The sequence below is a fragment of the Dicentrarchus labrax genome, unplaced genomic scaffold, assembly GCF_905237075.1.
Source record: "Dicentrarchus labrax unplaced genomic scaffold, dlabrax2021, whole genome shotgun sequence".
NCBI classification, from domain to species: domain Eukaryota; kingdom Metazoa; phylum Chordata; class Actinopteri; family Moronidae; genus Dicentrarchus; species Dicentrarchus labrax.
Genome location: NW_026136703.1, coordinates 7,485,811 through 7,505,343, shown reverse-complemented (window position 1 = coordinate 7,505,343; position 19,533 = coordinate 7,485,811). Strand labels below are relative to the sequence as shown.

The following is a 19,533-nucleotide window of genomic DNA, read 5'->3' as shown; positions in this document are numbered from 1 at the left end:
TTCACCATGAGACACACATAATCTTCTCCCACTGAAATAGTGAGGCTGGTAACGAGTTGATGCAACAAAGTCGGCCAGAAAGTTGGTATTTATGTATTATATTGATGCCGAATTGACAAGGAGACTGTTGAGATATGATGAGTTTTTTTCTTGTGTTTCTACAGTTATGTGCTTTTATGTAAACGCAAATAATTGTTAATATATGGTATTTCTTAAATGGAGCTTGGCATAATATTGTCCTGGGATTATGCAGGAAGGGTCATGGTTTAATTAAAATTGCTAAAGTAACTAAATAAGTAGTGCTGTCAGTTAAACACGTTATTAACGGCATTAACGCAAACCCATTTTAACGGCGTAATTTTTTTTATCGTGAGATAAACTTTCTTTTTGGCCTAGCACACTTTGTAGTTTTTTTCACATGCTGTTGCAACAACAAGTAACGTTAGAAAAATTACAACACCACACCAGATATAGCGGTCCCTGGCTCAGTCCCTAATAATAATAATAATAATAATAATAATAATAATAATAACAACAATATTATTATTGTTATTATTATTATTAAGAAGAAACATAGCAAATACAATAGGCGGTCGCTGGCTCCGTCCCTAACAAGCTGTCAGGCATCAGCTTCACCCACCCACACTTCAACCATTGAATTACCATCACATACAAATAAAATGCACTTATTATGATCACTGAAGAATCTCATAAAATTCTCATAATCGTGAAATATATCAAGGTTTGATGTCTTAGTTTCTTACTATACTTATACTATACTCTGAAAAAGTCATTTAACATCTCAGTTGTTCATGAGAGTGCTCCCATATTGAATTAGGTACCTACCTTACCAGCTGTGGCCATTTTTGCAACAAGAAAAAACGAGGGGTCAGTTGAGCAAGAAAGGAGCTGCAGGACTGGACAGACATGAGAGAGTACTTGAGGTTTAAATAGCCAACTGCTGCAAGATAAAGCCCTTCCGTAAACATTCAGATGGGCAGGGACTTTGTTTTGAATGTACTTTGAGTTGTTGGTTCTCAATAACTGTAGAAAACATTAAAAAAGAAAGAAAAACTGCAGATCTGGAGGCTGTGTGCAGCTGAATTGGCAAAAACAAGCAGCAACCAGATGATGACTGTAAATCATGCAAATATAGCCTTTTGATGGAGACATTTTCTTGATAAAACAATCATTTTCAGGACAACAGTAAATTAGTTTGTGGGGTAACATTTTATGTGAAACAAAACAAAGGAAACAAAACACAGCTAATATCTACAGTGTACACACTCCTCCTAGAAACTCCCCTTCATTTCATTGTCTCACTATGGTCCACCATTTAAATTCAGCTATTACCTGCATTTATATGAATGATAAAATGTCTGTTTTCATTTCTTTTAGTCATTGATTGTTTATTTCTAACTGTTCGATCAATAAATTCATCACAGCAAACTGCAGTGCAAATGCAAACCTGTTTCTGATTGGTATACGGTAAGAGAAAATGAACATACACACACTCACTATTATTATTTAGCCAAAAAATCACAAACTTACTACAATGACATCTTCTAGTTGAAATAAAAAAGAGGAGAGGGAGAGACGCTGTTAGCAGAAGAGCTGCGGACTGAGATTACTCTGAGCAACACGAATGAATTACAATAGGCAACACATCTTCATTGTATTCTTGAACCAGATTAAATTAAATCTCCCTACCATGACTCCCACATTCCCGGCACATTCCAGGGTGAAGTCCACTCCTCCGTTGGTCATCTCAGCAAGCACTTGGCTGATGGGTTTATCGTGATCTTTTGGGTTTACGCAGTCTGTCGCACCAAGGACAAAAAAAAAGACTTATAGCTACTTTATTGCTTGTAAAGTAGTTCTCCAGGCACGCTAACATAAGTGGTACTGTAAAAAAAACAGAACATGGCCTCCCAGAGGGCAAATTATTCTAAAATCACAAGTCACATCTCAGCTTTGTTTTTCAACTGAGGTCGGCAGTGATAAAGACACTAGAGCATTACACTCATTAACATAATAAACAACTTCAACAAGGCATTACCATTTTCTAGTATTCATTAGATCAAACCATCACTGATCTTCTCAATGGGCGTGAGTGTGAGTCACAAATTCATCCCCTTAGCTTCTAGTTCACACTAGTTTGAGAGCACTGTCAACACTCTTGCATCCTGGGAAAAGTGTGAATGAGCTCATTTATTCACTGGAGACACGTAGTGATATTCATATTATGAACTGGCTTCATAAATAATTTATAATTATCTCTATATATGAAGTTACTAGTCTGACTTTTGGGGGCACAAAATCACAGTTATGGGCAGGGCAGTATTCTAAATGTCACACCTGACTTCAGCAAACCTGAAAAAGAAGACAAGAAATTATGAGTTAATACGATACATAAACATCTCTAAACAAACTAATCCTGACATCTAAAATTCCAGCTATCTAACCTAGCAGCTTCCATTACGACAAAGATGGTGGTATCTCCTCCTTTAAGGCAGGCCTCCAGGGCTAACCTCTGCCACCAAAAGACAACATCAGGACAGTATCTGAAAGGTGTTTTTTTTATGATGACATGAGATAACCATACTTACATATTTATGTTCCTCTGTAGCTGGAGGAAAGCCAGAAGAAAAACATCTGGTGTCACTTGACTTGATGTGAATATGTTTTTCCATTTATTCTCATCTCTAATCTTATCATTTCCCAGCCTGTTCTTATTCTCAGGCCGTCTCATACACACACACAGGATACCCTTCAGCATCTGTATGAGACACACTGCGCTTCAGTGTAAACCCATCCGTAGTATAAAGAGAAAGTCCGCACCTGGAGGTGGATGGATGGCTCAAACAAACACGAAGAGACAGGAGTTATTGGAAGTTTTAACTTACAGGAGTTACGTGCATGATGCAACTAGCGTCTAGGATTTGCAGCATCACTTTTTAACATTGTTGTATCTGAAGGTTTATAAATTTAAATTACATTCTGTTATAAGTTCAAATGATTGTTGAGGTCAGCATATGTAGTGTTAGTAGTACATGAGATTAAGGGACTAATTCATACTATGGAATGTTTATGGCTTTACGATAGCCTCTGGCCTTAACTGTTTATGGCTTTACAATAGCTTTTGGCCTTAACTGTTTATGGCTTTACAATAGCTTTTGGCCTTAACTGTTTATGGCTTTACAATAGCTTTTGGCCTTAACTGTTTATAGCTTAATCCTTTACCGTTTGTGGTTGCAGGGCAGCTGACCTTTACTTGATAACCTTCACCTCCCCCTATCATCTTAAACATTTGGAGTAACTGACCTATATAAACCTGTGTTCAGGGTGAATTAGACAGAGTTGTTCATTTGGCTGGATGCTCTCCAAGCTCCCGCGGTGCTTGTATTGATGCTGTACTTTTTTGTAATAAATCTTTTTATATACAATCAAGACGGTGTCAGCGGACTTCTCTTCAACACATCTTCACATCATCGCTACTTAATATACCACAAGAATTTGGCGTCACAAACTCCGGACGTGCTGTGACCTCCTGCATCCCGGCAACTTTGGGCGCTGGTTCGTTCGTTGAGGCTGTGTGTGTGTGCTGTTTGGTCGCACCGTGAAGGACCTGGTGTGTGTGTGCCATGCTGTGTTGATGTGTGGGGTGAGATTCCGTTCTAAATTGTGTTGCGTTGTAGACAACACAACAGGGGGGAGTGTGAGTGTAATGATAGGAAGATAGGAAAAATAGGAAATGAAGGTAAAGGAAAAGGAATAGATGTAGAATAGCCTGATTAGTAACGAGAAGGTGAGCTAAAGAACTATGCAAGATTAATGAAGACTGGGCCCTCAACTTCTAAACGGTAAGACGTGTAAATTAGACACTGCGTGAAAGTAGGCTTTAAGGAATAGTCGAATTGGCTTAAAGGAAAAAGAGTGACAACCCTGGGCCCAGGGAAATTTGGCTTGAATAAAATAGGAAATAAGGAATAAGGAAAAAAGGATTAGGACGCTGCTAATTTGGACAAAAGCCCTCAAGGAGGCGATTTTAGAAAAATCCTGGGAAGTCACTAGGTGAATTTCAGGTCAGTTCAAGGAACTGGAAGGTGTAGAACATGCATCACCAAATGGCGGACCTCGGTCCATGGTTCTGACCGGACCCATGAACAATCTCTGATAAATTCACAAGAATAGAAATTTTCCATGGAGCATTTTTCTAACGGTCGCGGGCGCTGCTACTCCAGTTAATACGGCAATAGCGTCACTCAGCTGAGCCAATCAAACCCTTTGTTTACCCTGCACGGCCAGCGCACCTGAGCAGAGAGAAAGAGACAGTGCTGAGAGCATGGCTTGCTCTAAAGTGAGGAAGGTAGATGCGGAAAACCGTTGTTTTAAAGATGAATGGACGGAGACATTTGTGTTCATTCTTCCAGCAGACAGTTCAAAACCAGTGTGCCTCATATGTTCCGAAAACGTCGCATTAATTAAAAGTGGCAACGTGAAGCGCCACTACGAAACACGGCAGAGCTCCTTTGAGCGAAGTTATCCCCTGAAGTCCGAGCTGAGAGCACGCAAAATAACCCAACTCCGAGCCCAATATGACAGGTCTACTGGACTCATCACGCACACATTTACAGCCCAGCAACGTGCAAACGAATGTTCACTAAGGGTATCGTGGATTTTGGGGCAACATAAAAAAACATTTAGTGATGGGACAGTTGTGAAGGAGTGCTTAAACGCGATTGCAGAGACATTATTTGAAGGAAAACAAAAAGACGAGATGTGTGAAAAAATCAAACAAATCCCCATGTCAGCTTCAACAGCAACCAGAAAATCTGAAATATTAGCAGATGATGTACTGGCACAGCTTGATGCAGCTATTCAGAGTGCACTATGCATATCGTTGGCCATCGATGAGTCCACAGATGTTACTGATAATGCCCAGCTTTTGGTGTATGTGAGATCACAAAGATAAGAAGGAGCTCTGTGAGGACCTGCTGGGTGTAGCATCACTTGAAACACACACAAGAGGAGAGGACATATATGGAGCAATAAAAGAGATGCTGAGAAAGAGGGGCATGGATCCGAAGCAGGTTGTGTCTGTTACTACAGATGGTGCCCCTGCCATGGTGGGAAAAGAGCGGGGGGCTGTGCCCCGGATGAAAGAGGACAACCCAGATCTTATTGCTTACCACTGTCTCATCCATCAGACTGTTTGGTGTGCCACTTTATCAGAACAGTTTGCAGAAGTAATGAACACAATGATGAAACTCATCAACTTCCTTAGGGCATCCTCAGCCATTTTTTATTTATTGTTTTTTGAACATGTTGACCTATATTACTTGAAAAGTAAGCCTTCAGTTTTAGGCTGGGACCTCTCCAATTTAAGAAAAAAAAAGAAAGATGTTTAGTCAATGCTCTGTTTGCACTTGATTTGTTCCTAAAGGAGACACTTTTATGACTTTTGTCATAAGTGTAGGCCTTCAGTTCTTTAGGCTGGGACCTCTTTAATTTAAAAGAAAGGGGGTTATTAGGCTCTGTTTGCACTTAATTTATTTTATTCTGAGGTTTCTGTTTTCTTTAATCTGAAATAAAGGCCTTAAATTTATTTGACTGGGAATGCTTTTTTATGGTAAAACTGCTGGCTGTTTACTATATAAGTGCACTCTGTTAAAAGTGACAATAAGTATTATTGAAACCATATGAAAATGTGAACATAGGGTAGCCACAATAATAAGACACAAGCTGGACTTCGGTTCGGACCTTTTATTTGGAGGAAATTTTAGTAGTGGACCTCAGTGACTTTTAATTGAATACCCCTGGTGTAGAATAAAAATTCAATTGTAAGTTCCCACTCAATACATTTGTTGACGAACGGTGTCTGAAGCAGCCTCTCATTGAATATCTACACTTCAAGGTAGCAAAAATTTAGGAAGGAAAAATATAAAGGAATAAGGAAAAGGAGCGGCGGAAGCATGCTTTAGGAATAGTATGAATGAATTGATTTAGAGGATTTAAGGTTGAATGCTGTTTGTGTTTTTGGGATGGTGTTGAATGTGCTGTGTGTTTTGTGACTTTGTGATGCAGTTTTTTCTGCTGGATAACTAGTTTCCACGTGCGTGTATGAGAGACAGAGCTGGTGTTGAGAGCGTGTGGAGAGCGCTGTCTCTATTGTGTTCCAGCGGTGTGTGACAGGCTGTGCAGAGGTTGATATGCGTGACTTATGTCATGATAAGATTTTATATTAGATATATATATATGGTTTGGTTGAGAATAGGAAATTAGTTATTTTTAAGGAAAGATATTCTGTTTAGTTAAAGACTTATGAGCCTTGGGAGGACGTTTTTGAGTTTGTTAAAAATCTATGAGTCTCCATTGAGAGAACGTTTCCAAATTTTTTAAAACTCATGAGCCCCTAGAAGGACGTTATGATGTTGTAAGAGAAGTGGAGAGATTTGTGAAGAATGAGATGAGGTGTTGTAACTTCTAGACCTTGAGCTGCGAGAAGGGGGAGACCGAGTGCAGCCCAATAAAATATCTTTTGTTACATAGTTCTTGCTCAATTATAAAACTATTTGATTGAGATCTATTAAATTTATAAACGAAAGATAGACAGATAAAAATAAAAGATGTTATTATGGTAATTAAAAGTGTTCCTGGTTAAGTTGATTGATTATTCCGTAGCTTGAAAGTAAACATAGGTATGCTTAAAAAGATAGGATAATAATGTATGGATATTGATGATGTGCGATATGAAGTTGTAATTTGGTGCTTAAAGGAGGGAAAAAATTGTTTTAGATATAAATAACCTATGTGTTGGCAGATAATATGTGTAGATGATTAAATTACTTATTGCATGGTTAAATAACCTAGTGGGTACATAAAAGGCTAAATTCTTGTTTGTTTCTTTTGTTCTCCTGTGGTGTGAGAAAGTAGAGAGAGGGAGGTGCTGGTCAGTCACACGAAGGCTTGCTGGCGACAGCGTGTGCAGCTCCTGAATCAAGTCTGATCAAGGCCAGTGCTGTTTTATCCACAAACTCTTTTAACATACACCTGTATTCTGACATATGTGTGTATGTTCATTTATAGTTATTATTGTTGATTTATGGTTAGTTTGCTTTCACGTATAGGTTATTCTAAACACATTTCTCAATTTGGGGTTAATAGAGGGCATCCATTTGCTTGTGCATATCTAAGATACTTCATATTGTGAACATTTAACGAGAGACTTGGCAACTGACTGATCAATTAATGTATTTGATTAATTAATGAGTATAATTACTTGGTTTAAATAATGTTGAGAGTTGCACATTGGAGTTTTTTGTTTGTGCATGGTTTGTTTTGATTGGAGGGTTTGCTGCGAATAGGGACCGCACTGGGTGATAATTGTTCCCTTGTGGCAGTGTGTGATATTTTGAGTTGTATGTAGGATTGAATTTTTTCTAGTTTGCAGGATATTTGTTCACCTTTTTGACTATTTGTGTGTTTGGTTAATATTATATGTGGGTTTTGGTGTTGTAGGTTTGCTAATTAACAAGTTTTTGATTACTCTGAAGTTGATGAATTCCTTTTACTTTTCTTAATTGAATGTGATAAAATTGTGGCCTATTAATAATTTGATAGAATTGGAAAAAGAAAAGAGAGGGAAAACGACCTAAATAGTTTTAAGTATTTTTAGTTTAATATTTAGTGTCAATCTAATAAAAATAATAACAATAATTTACAATAAGGGAATATAAAAAGTTGTTACAATGTCGAAAAAGGACATTAAACTTCAGAAAATAATTACTCCTGTCGATATAGTACAACAGAATAATCCTTTGATTAAAGGTATCGCAAAGTTATCGGGAAAGTGGCATAAGCGTTGGCCCAACATTGAACAACCATGGCCAGTGGAAGGGACTCTTAATCCAGATGTAATTAAAATAATGCAAGTGCTTGTGTGCACGTATAAGGCGGATCAAAAAAAGGGGAAGAAAGGGGAAAAACGTGAAGAAAAGAGACAAATGGAGCTCTGCATTCTCCAGTTGTTTGAAAATGAGGGACAGAAATTGATAAAAGCTGTGAAAGATAATAGAGATAGAGGTACTGCAGAAATAGCAAAAGATGCAAAAATAACAGAAAAACTAATGGCGGAAATCAATACACCTTTCTCACATATGGATCTAGCAAAGAAACCCCCACCTTATGAGAAGGAGGTGAAGTTTAAGGACATTTATCCTCAGCTTCCAGTGATTAGTCAGGAGGGCGATTACTGCATTAGAGATGAAGATGATCGAATAATAGAAATAGGACAAGCGGAAACAACTATAAAGATGAATCCAAGCTCCAAAAGTAAGAAGAAAATGACATGTCTGGAAACCAAGGGTAGACTGAGGCTCAGGAAGATGGAATTTGAAGATGATGATGATCAGAGTGATTCAGAGGAGATCATGGGTGGATATGACCCTGTGGTCAGACGGAAGTTGGCTAGAGCGGAAAGAAGAGGTGATGAAACATGGAAGAAAAAGGACATAGAAGATTATACCTCTGATGAAAGTGAAAAAGGAGATAGCGATGGAGATTTGGAGAGTAAAGGTGATTTAGGTTCGAGAGGATTTTATCCTCCTTCTAGCACTAGAATAGAAGAGGTTGAAAGAGACATAGACCGATGCTTTTCGTACTTGAATAAGTCAACTAAACCAGGAGAAATAAGAGAATTGGAAGACCAGTTAGAGAAGCTGAAGTTACAGAGGGAAAAAATTTGGAAAAAAGAGTCCCAAAAATTGGACAGGAGATATACTTTGCGCTCAAGAAAAGGGAAGACACTTGAGAAGATGCTTCCAGTGATCATCCGAGGTCAGAATTTGGAGTACAAGCCTTGGCAGAGTACAGATATTTCAGATATACTTGAGAAGTTGCCTACTCTTCAAGATGGAGCACATCCTTGGATTTCAAAGTTGGAAGAAATTACGGTGGGAACACAGTCTGCCATAGGAGATATAAAGAGACTTTTGGCTAATCTCCTTGGGGGTTCCAGCTATGGAAGAGATTTTACAGAAAGCTGGGCTTAATCGATATGTGGGGACTGCTGTAAATGATCCTGAGTTGTTTGCTGCAAGTAGAGGTTGAATGTGGAGAGCACTGAGAGATACGTTTCCAACAAATGTGCATCCTGATAATATTCTTATTGAGCCATTGGGACAGGAAGAAAATCCGAGAGCCTATGTGTCGAGAGTTCATCAGGTGTGGAGAAATGTTACTGGAAATGACCCAGATGTGAGTCAAATGGAGCAGTCAATTTTGCGAGCCAAACTGCAGAAGGGGTTGCCCTTACCAGTAAGGAGCAAACTGGCAGAGGTGGTTGGACTTGGAAGTATGGCAAAAGGTGTTTATACGGATCATATAGCCCATCAAGTGGAGCTATATAGGAAAAAGGAACATGATCAGAAAGAGCAGGATCAAGAGACCCTCAGAAAGCTCAATCAAATACAACTGGTAGACAATAAAAAGAAGGAGAAGAAGCAGGCTCTGGTTATGCAGAATCAGTTTCCACCAAATCAACAATCGCTACCACAATTGCAGCCGAACCAGGACCAACCCCAATTGTCTCAGCCACCACTAGTGGTTCCAGTTGTTTCATACCCACAGCCAGTGTCTGGACAAACACAGATTTGGAGAGGAAGAGGACGAGGAAATTTAGGAAGGGGAGAAAGATTTAATCCATACTTTCAGCAATCTCCAGAAGTATGTTATAATTGTGGACAGGTTGGTCACTTTGCCCGTGAGTGCAACAAGCCAGGAGGAAATTTTGGAGGAAATTTTAGAGGAAACTCCAGAGGAAATTTCAGAGGAGGATTTAGGGGCCAGTCAAGGTCATTCGGAGGACCGGTGAACCCTTATAGGGGTCCGGAGCCAGGATTCTAGAGGTGCCCAGAAGATCCGTAAGGGGGTGTCAGCTGATAGTATCAGGGCCGGGGAGAGATCCAACAATTGAGGTGAAAATAAACAACCGACCATTGGAAGTGATGGCGGACAGCGGAGCTGCTTTCACCTGTATTCGACCCGAAGATGCTATACATCTCCCCATGTTCAATCAATTGATTCGGACAATCGGGTTTGAGGGACTGAAACAGCTGATTCCTCTTACAGAACCAATTGAGCTCTGTTATAAAAACCGGAAGACTACAATACCTATATTGGTGTCAGAACATACACCTATTGCACTGTTGGGAAGAGATGCTTTGTGTAGATTGAATTGTACAATAAAGTGTACACCAGACGGCTGTCTGGTGGAAGTGCCAAAAAATATGGTCCACCAATTATTGATGACATCAGAGACCGAGGCTTCTTTAGTATTTTGGATTGGAAATTTCAGTGCAGATTTTTTGGAGCCAGCTAAGTTGTGGGAGAAATTTATTGTGGCAAACATGCCTGATGCGAAGCCTCCGGATTATCCATTTCATTGCACGCTCAAGTATTTTAAGAATGCTCCCCAATCGAAATCAGAGGAATGGTTGAGTTATCAACCAAAGCAAGTTCAGCTTAGTTCATGTATAATTTTGGGGCCACAAGGAGTAGCTATGAAGATAAACACAGACGACTATCTGGAGAAAGAATTTGATATTGAGAAGAGTGTGCCACATGTGACCTTGTTGGTGTCTGAAGAATATGAGCAGAAGCATATAGGGGAAATGATGACAGAAGCAGAGGAAGCTGTTTTTACACCGGTAAAGGAGAATCTTGCAATTTGGAGGAGTAAAGACCAGCGATATATTAAGATTATGATTTCAGCTCGAGGACAAGGACAGCCACTAGCTGTACGGATGACACATGAATCGATTTGCAGTGCCAAGATGGATTCAGATTCTATGAAAGAGGAGATGCTGCGACAAGTTCCAGAATGTTTGTGGTCTCAGCATAGTACTGATACTGGACTTGTGAAGTCAGCCCAACCAGTTAAAGTTGAACTTCGACCAGGAGCTAGACCTCCTTGGAAGAACCAGTATCCACTGAAAGAAGAAGCAATCCAAGGGATTGAACCACAAATTGAAGGACTTTTGAAAGCAGGTGTTTTGAAAATAACACAAAATCCTCAGAGTAACACGCCTTTGTTGCCTGTGAAGAAGCCAGATGAGACTTATCGTATGGTACATGATTTGAGAGCAGTGAATGAAGTGGTAACTGATTTTCCAGCAGAAGTGCCGGATCCGCATACCTTGTTAGCCCAAATTTCTCCTGATGCGACTCACTTTACGGTGTTAGATTTGTGTGGTGCATTTTTTAGTGTTCCACTTAGTGTAGAAAGTCAGGGTTTATTTGGGTTCACATATAAGGGACAATTTTATGAGTACAGGCGATTGCCACAAGGGTTTAAACATAGTCCGCATATTTTCAATAAGGTACTGAAGGACGATTTGGCAGGGATAGATCAGATATTACAAAGTACTGTTGTTCAATATGTAGATGATATCATCATTTGTTCACCAAATGAGGAAACATGTCATAAGGACTCAATTAAATTGCTACAGATACTGGCAGAGAAGGGGCATAAAGCCTCTCAGAAGAAGTTGCAATATTGCCAGAAGAAGGTCGTTTATTTGGGTCAGACAATAATGCAAGGACACAGAAGTATTTCTGATAGTCAATTGGAGGCTATTCGCAAGGCTCCAAAGCCTAGAACTGTCAGGGAGATGATGACATTTCTTGGTATTGCTGGTTATTCCTCGGCTTGGGTTGAGGATTATGCTAGTTTAACAGGGCCTTTGAGATCTATGATTAAAGATACTGGGAATGGTCAACTTCATTGTAATCTTTCCTGGACACAGGAAGGCCTTGTAGCATTTGAAACAATCAAACAGAGGTTACAAGAGGCACCAGCGCTCGCACTTCCAGACTACTCTTTCTTGTTATATGTGTCTACTTCCATTGGAGGTAAATATGCGTTTGCAGTTCTTTGTCAGCCAACAGGTATGGGGATGAGTCCTCAACCTATTTCTTACTACTCTACTGCTTATTCAGAAGTAGAACTGGGGCTACCACTGTGTTATAGAGCGATGGTGGGAGTTTCTTTAATGTACGATAAGGCATCATCTATTACGATGGGTTATCCAGTAACAATCCTTACCCATCATAGCCTCAGAAATCTCTTGAACTATGGAAAAAATACATTGACTATGCTTAGGCTTAGAGACTATCATAGGCTCTTAGAGCAGAAAGATGTCACCCTAGCGAGGTGTGCTACGGTGAATCCAGCTGAGAATTTGCCAACTCCAGAGGATGGTGAGCCACTTGATTGTGTTCAAGAAGCAGAGAAATACTCGAGGCTCAGATCAGACTTACAAGCCCTCCCCTTGCGTGAGCCAGACCTGGAGTATTGGACTGATGGGTCTTGTTATCGTGTGGGAGATAAATTGTGTGCTGGCTATGCAGTGGTAAAACCCCAAGGAACTGGATTTGTTGTTGAGAAGGCTGAAGTAATACCACAGCCTGCGTCTGCACAACTTGCTGAACTTGTAGGGCTAACTGAAGCGTGATTGTTGGCAGAAGGAAAGCGAGTGACGATATATACTGATTCTGCATATGCACATAATGTGTGTCATTTGTTTGGATCAGTGTGGAAAGGTCGAGGGTTTAAGAAAACAGATGGTTCTCCGATACAGCATCATGCTCAAATAATAAAATTGTTGCATGCTATGATGAAGCCTAAAGAAATAGCGATAGCTAAGTGTGCAGCTCATAAAACGGATGTGTCAAAAATCACACAAGGGAATAAAGCTGCTGATGAAGCTGCAAAAGCAGTCACAGGAGCTGACAAATTGGGTAAAGTTTTTCTGGTCACTCATGGAGTTGACTTGGAAGACAAAATTACGCTTAAGGATGTAATTTTGATGCAGGAAGTTGCTCCGGTGATTGATAAACAGTTATGGCTAGACCGAGGTGCTGTTCAAGATCCTACTGGTCTTTGGAGAAATCATAAAGGATTGATAATAGCGCCCCTAGACCTGTTGGGTCTGATGATTCAGGAAGCACATGGGTTAGCTCATGTTGCAAGGGGGGAAGTTAGGAGAAAGATTACAAAGGAGTATGGTTTTGGGCCCCACATTTGCTTGAACAGATTGACTGTGTCATAGGTAGATGTACCATTTGTCTAAAAAATAATGTTCGGCGGGGTGTGACTGTTCCTCCTGGTTATATTCCAACCCCGAGGGGTCCTATGCATGAATTGGTTGTGGACTTTGTCGATATGATAAAACCAGTTGAAGGTAAGAGATACATGTTAGTTGTTGTGTGATGTTTTGTTTCTGTACACTGCTGTTGACTTTTGCGAAGGTGATGATATTGAGATGGGTTGGAGTTGTGATGCCTGGAGATCACACTCAGATGCCTTTGTTAAAAATGATTGATGTAGATGGGGATGAGGAAGTAATGTTAGAAGGTGAATTGATGGACAAATATCCATTTTGAAATCTTCACGTTTATTTTGATATTGTTTTGATATTTAGTAGTTCCTTATTTACCAAACAGGGGGAAATGGAATGTGATTTGTAATTTTATATTAATTTGTATTTGATGGTTTAATTTTCATGTTTTGTTTTTGCAAAAGATACTGGTTGGTGTTTTCTTTTCTTCCAGAGTATAAGGGGGAATGTGCAGAAGGGATTCAGATACTCAATGGACAATAAGAATGGACTGGAGAACTCTGAACAAGGATACGGATAAAATGTTCAGATTTCATATATCATCGACACTACACTGGAAGTCGACACTGCTGAGGAGCTGCAGTGTGATACATTTTTGTCTTCTCATATATATATTTGCATGAGTAATACTGATTTGTATTAAATTCTTTTTGTATTAACTGTTTGGAGAATGATGTTTTCTTTTATTAGGTAAATATATGGGGACCTCAGATGTTTTTCTTTTTTCTTGATGCTTAGGGATATTGGGGACTAGGCAGGGACAGGTCCATTGGAAGGTACGATGGGTCAACCAGCCTGAATTTGGACATTGTTTTGATTTTATTTCCTGAGGTTTCCACATGTATTTGCGTAAATCATATGTCTAAATAAATTGTTAAGATTTCTCTTTTTAATTGGTCTGGAGCACTATATGTGGCCGCCTGAGGCAGAGGGGCCGTGAGAGAATTTTCCTGTCTAGATTGTTTGATGGATACTTTGGAAAGAAAGCTGCCGGATAGGTTTTTCACTCTCGCACTCCATAAAGTTATCTTTGTCATAAGTTTAAGCATGTATGTTTAACTTTTTTGTTTTTTGTGACTCTGCGAAGTCTCGAAGGGGGAAATATGTTGTATCTGAAGGTTTATAAATTTAAATTACATTCTGTTATAAGTTCAAATGATTGTTGAGGTCAGCATATGTAGTGTTAGTAGTACATGAGATTAAGGGACTAATTCATACTATGGAATGTTTATGGCTTTACGATAGCCTCTGCCCTTAACTGTTTATGGCTTTACAATAGCTTTTGGCCTTAACTGTTTATAGCTTAATCCTTTACCGTTTGTGGTTGAAGGGCAGCTGACCTTTACTTGATAACCTTCACCTCCCCATATCATCTTAAACATTTGGAGTAACTGACCTATATAAACCTGTGTTCAGGGTGAATTAGACAGAGTTTTTAATTTGGCTGGATGCTCTCCAAGCTCCCGCGGTGCTTGTATTGATGCTGAACTTTTTTGTAATAAATCTTTTTATATACAATCAAGACGGTGTCAGCGGACTTCTCTTCAACACATCTTCACATCATCGCTACTTAATATACCACAACATACATATTTTACCCAAAGCATGATCTTTTCCTTAACCTGATTAAGTATTTTTCTGCCAAAGCCTAACCAAACTGTGACAGTTTCTAAACTATAACCACATGTTAAAAAAGCTTTCTGGCAGCCTGGTGCGTCTCATACAGACGCTGAGGGGTACCGTGTATACGCACAGGGGGTGTGACGAAGCGTTGGCATTTGACGACCTGGGATGTAAATGTGTTGGATTGCCACATTGCCCACACATTTTAAGGTATAGTCCACGCCTCCACCTGTCATGTCTACCAGCACCTCTAGTATTGTCTCGCTGTGGTATCTGTAGCACTGCAGCGTTCCAATAATCCTGGTTGCCCTGGCTGCATTACAGCCCATGGTTGCTGCGAGGCCCAGTGCTTCTGGGCCAAATACTACATAGAATGACCTGGCTTTTACCTAACCCTACTTAGAGTACAAAGAACACAATAGTGTTGGACTGCAAATATACTAAGCTGACCAATACATGCTGGGGCTTATTAAAGCAAAACTTAATTTTTCAACCTGGACGGCAGTTTTTGAAATTGGTCCAGTATGGAGAGAGACAGGAGGGGCAATTGTGCACCGTCAATGGACATTTGCTAAAAGTTCTTTTAAGATCAGTGTCTGACACACATTATGGAAAGGACTCGTACGATGATAGCAATTTTTGTTAAAGGACCAGTGTTACACATTGTAGATATACACGTCTCATTCTAATGTTACGAAAACACAATGATTCCTATATTCAGGTGATTATACACTAATGAAATTTGAATATTATATTTCATTTTTGCCAATAGATCCTACAAAATGTTTTGGAGTATCTATTGGACACATTGGACCTTTAAAGAGTAAGATCGTTGTTGTTTAACCAGAAACGGCCGTTACATCGCTCTGTTCAAAGCCACCAGACTCCACTGACAAAAAACGGTAATTTTACCTTGCAGAACACAAGAGTTGCTGGTCTAACACTGCCTTGATCAGTTAGTTTGTTTGCATGAATTTGGTGTTTTTAACCCTTTAAAACATCAAAGTCACACAATAACACAAACAAAAACACCAAAACAAGCACTTCTAGTAAACATATGAAGACGCCCAAATACTGGACTCATTTTAAAAACTGTTGTCCCCATTACTCACACTGACACAAAAACATGGGAAAATAGGGTCCAGGTTGAAGAAATGCTGATGTTTCCCTTTAACTGTTTGTCTAGCAGGCAGCTGGCTCAGTGTGACCGTCTGCTCTACCTATGATAGAACACTATCATTACTGCTTTATGCAAGATTTGATTGGCTATATCGATATAAGGGAAAAAGGATACCTAACTCACGTGAAGTTAATGCAAAGCCACAGGGTGCCATCATAAAAGATAATGATAAAAGAATGTAAGTAAAATATAAAAAATACATTTCTTTTGGTTTCAGATTTGCCCTCAAGGGACGAGGACCAGTGATTTACAGATCAGATGTGTGTGTTTTAGCAGGCAAATCAGTGCAATTTCAGCTGGACATAACACTGTCTGCCAAGTTAAGCAATCACTGATATAACTAAGCTGGTGTGAGTAAATTTTGAAAACTGTTTGACAAGAACACTTTTGTCACACTAAACACAATGCAAAACAGAATTTAATAACATGACAGCGCTGTAGACACTTCCAGTGACAAAATCCAGATACAACACAGCAAAACCAGAACACCAACAAGAAAGTAACACATCCCATCTGCTTATGTGAACACTGCAGATTATTCTCACAATCTGCACATAGTTCATTGAATAGTGTTGATTGTTCAAAGTCACGTATACTGTACATAATTTGATAGATCTCTTTATTATGTGCATTGCATTGTGTTAGATTCAGTAAAACACAGCTGCAGGTCATTCACTCAGTTTGGTGCCACTGAAACTCACACACTGGTCTTATTGTGGAGAAACACTCAGGACTGTCCGGATGCTGTGGAGCAAAAACAGAAATTAGAGGATTGCACTCATTAGTGTTTCATCTGGGTAACTAGTCAGTGACTCTTGAATGAAGAAAGCAAATGAGTGCAAACCTACCATTTGCCTTCCTTCATCAGTTCAATGGCATCATTGACCTTTTCCAAGGCCATGTTGTGAGTGATGAACTCATCCAGCTTCACCTTCTTGTCCAGGTAGGCTTTGACCATCTGAGGCACGCCATCCTTACTCTTAAATCCTGAGCCACAGAGAACACACACATCATCAAGTAATAGCAAGCATGAAGTCCTTTCTTAATAATACTTGTTGAATGATTGCAGAGGTCTTGCCTATTTTGTGTTCTGTCCCAGCTTAGGTAGTTCTGTTAAAAGGATTTTAGGATAAGCCTTTTGGCTGTACCTGCTACAAATAAGCCAAACATACAAGAAATGTCTTTGGTTGCAAATCAACAAGAAAAGAAAGCAGGCCTTACAGTACTTGAGCTGAACGACTAACCTAAAGCCAAATATTACTTTCAGCTCAATTCAATTCAATTTTATTTGTATAGCGCAAGAGGTAAAGACAGAAGGACAGAGACAGACTTTGATGACTTGTCCAGTCCAATACGTACGTTAATTATGCTAATCTGAGGCTAAAGCTAATTAGCTATATTAGCTAACAAAATAAAACCAGAAACAAACAAAAACCTGTTTTCATTAAAGCTTGTCTGTCCCGGACAAGCCTCCCATTTATACGTCATGGCTTACTGGCAAGATGATGTTAGATCTAGTCAAACTACGAACCCACTCTGGGTCCATACCTTCACTCCCTCCTCTGGTCGGTTCTTATTACAGAAGACCCACCCACTTGAGATTGACAACCAATCAAATGACAAATGATGACCTGTGATAGTAACAGAGGTGCCATTGCTTAGTGCAGCTGGTCATACAGTATTTGACACGAGTCTCACCTCCAAACAGGGAACCCTTCCATGTGCGTCCAGAGATAAGTTGAACGGGTCGGGCAGAAAAATCCTCCATGTCTGTCCAGCCAACAATCACGCTGACGCCCCAACCTGGTATACAAGACTCCAAGGCACTGCGCTGAGGGGAGAAACAGCACACATTTAGTCGGCTTATAACCAGAAAGGTACTGGTCCAAATCTCTGACCTAAATGTTAACTGAATGACCCTCGCATCTTCTTCAGTAACTACTCAAATAAAGGTTGTTTAAATAGTTAGGTAACAAAATCTTCATTATATTTTTTAACCAAATTAAATCTCCCTACCATGACTTTCACATTCCCGACACATTCCAGGGAGAAGTCCACTCCTCCATTGGTCATCTCAGCAAGCACTTCACTGATGGGTTTATCGTGATCTTTTGGGTTCACAAAGTCCGTCGCACCAAGCACCTTAGCCTTCTCAAACTTCTCTGGATTGATGTCCACGGCGATGATCCTCTCGGCTCCTGCAGACTTGCAGCCCATGACTGCAGCCAAACCGACGGCTCCCAGGCCAAACACAGCACACGTGGAGCCTGGTTCTACCTAAAGTAAAACAGACTTCGGTCAATACTGCTTTAGGTTGGACTTGCTCCATAAAATGATAATCAATGGAACGTTTTTTTTGTCCTATCATGAATGATTACTGTGTAGTTTCAATTCAATAATAATGATCAAACATACACACCTTAGCGGTATTAACTGCTGCTCCATATCCTGTGCAGATACCACAGCCGAGGAGACAGACTTTTTCCAGAGGGGCTGCAGGGTCGATCTTAGCCACAGCCATCTGGTTAATCACAGTGTATTCAGAGAAGGTACTAGTTCCCATAAACTGCAGCACCTTCTTGCCCTTACAGGTAAACCTGGACTCTGGTGATGCCATCACATCAGGATTATCAGCGGCCCTGAACAGAGAATTTATTCAAATGAAAAAAACAACTTTCAAAGTTTCGCATCGCTCCTGTTCTACAGGGTAAGGCTGTCGAACTGAAGGAATTCCCTATGTGGTGATTTAGGGAGGCTCAGCATCATGGTATGCAGCATTAGTGCGAGTATGTTTTTTGTTGCAAACACCACAGTTGTGGCGAACTGGGATAATTACCAGTCTACATTTTCCACTTAAAGACTGCCAGTGGTTCCAGTCAGGAGATTTTCCACAGCAAGTGAGGAGGAGGCTACCTGACTTCCTCATGTTTGATATTGTAATCATGGGCAAAAATGATCCCATCACATGACACTATTGTGCTTGTAATTCTATGAATTGCAGGATATTGAGTAGCAGAGATAGAATCCTCCTGTATTTTAGGCAGCGCTTGTGCTGTGTCACATCTATTAAGTTTCTTTTCTTAAAAAACAAATACTGAACATGACGTGATGTGTTGTGTTGTGGCAGTTGCTTGCCATCCCCTGCGGTTGGAGTGTCAATAGCGCTGTATTTCATGCAGTTATCGCAACAGGCTTATGAGAGCGATATGTCATAAAATGAAAAACCAAAGCTCCAAACTGTTCTGTGTCATCATCAGACAACACCACAAGTTGCTCTGCTGACATAGTGACCATTATGATGATATACTGTAACATAGAGCATTAAATGCACCAACATACCTTATGAACTTATCCTGGATAAATGAAATAAAGAGATGAGCTTACCATCCTTTCTCACACTCGTTGGTCTTAGGACTCTTACAGAAGCGACACTCTCCACACTGGGCGATGAACAGAGGAATCACCTTGTCTCCTGAAATTGAGAAGCAATGTAACCATGTCAAAGGAATTTTAGGTTACAAAACAACAAATCAAATAGGAAACCCGACC

At 39.9% G+C, this 19,533-nt stretch overlaps 1 protein-coding gene across 6 annotated transcripts in view; it reads right to left on the bottom strand.

Annotated features, from left to right (window-relative positions):
* LOC127357745 (alcohol dehydrogenase 1) overlaps window positions 1-19,533 on the bottom strand; it is a 67,174-nt gene that overhangs the window by 45,794 nt on the left and 1,847 nt on the right. For 2 of the 6 annotated variants that reach the window (XM_051390217.1, XM_051390209.1), the window contains exon 1: window positions 847-967. The exons of 1 other annotated variant lie outside the window; for it this stretch is intronic. In XM_051390217.1, the coding sequence (XP_051246177.1) occupies window positions 847-864 (18 nt within the window). In that variant the 5' untranslated portion in view covers window positions 865-967. Of the gene's footprint in view, window positions 1-846; window positions 968-16,384; window positions 16,729-16,832; window positions 16,972-17,682; window positions 17,816-18,000; window positions 18,262-18,403; window positions 18,624-19,368; window positions 19,457-19,533 lie in introns of those variants that run through there. 3 more of the 6 variants (XM_051390158.1, XM_051390167.1, XM_051390185.1) reach the window with 3 other exon arrangements.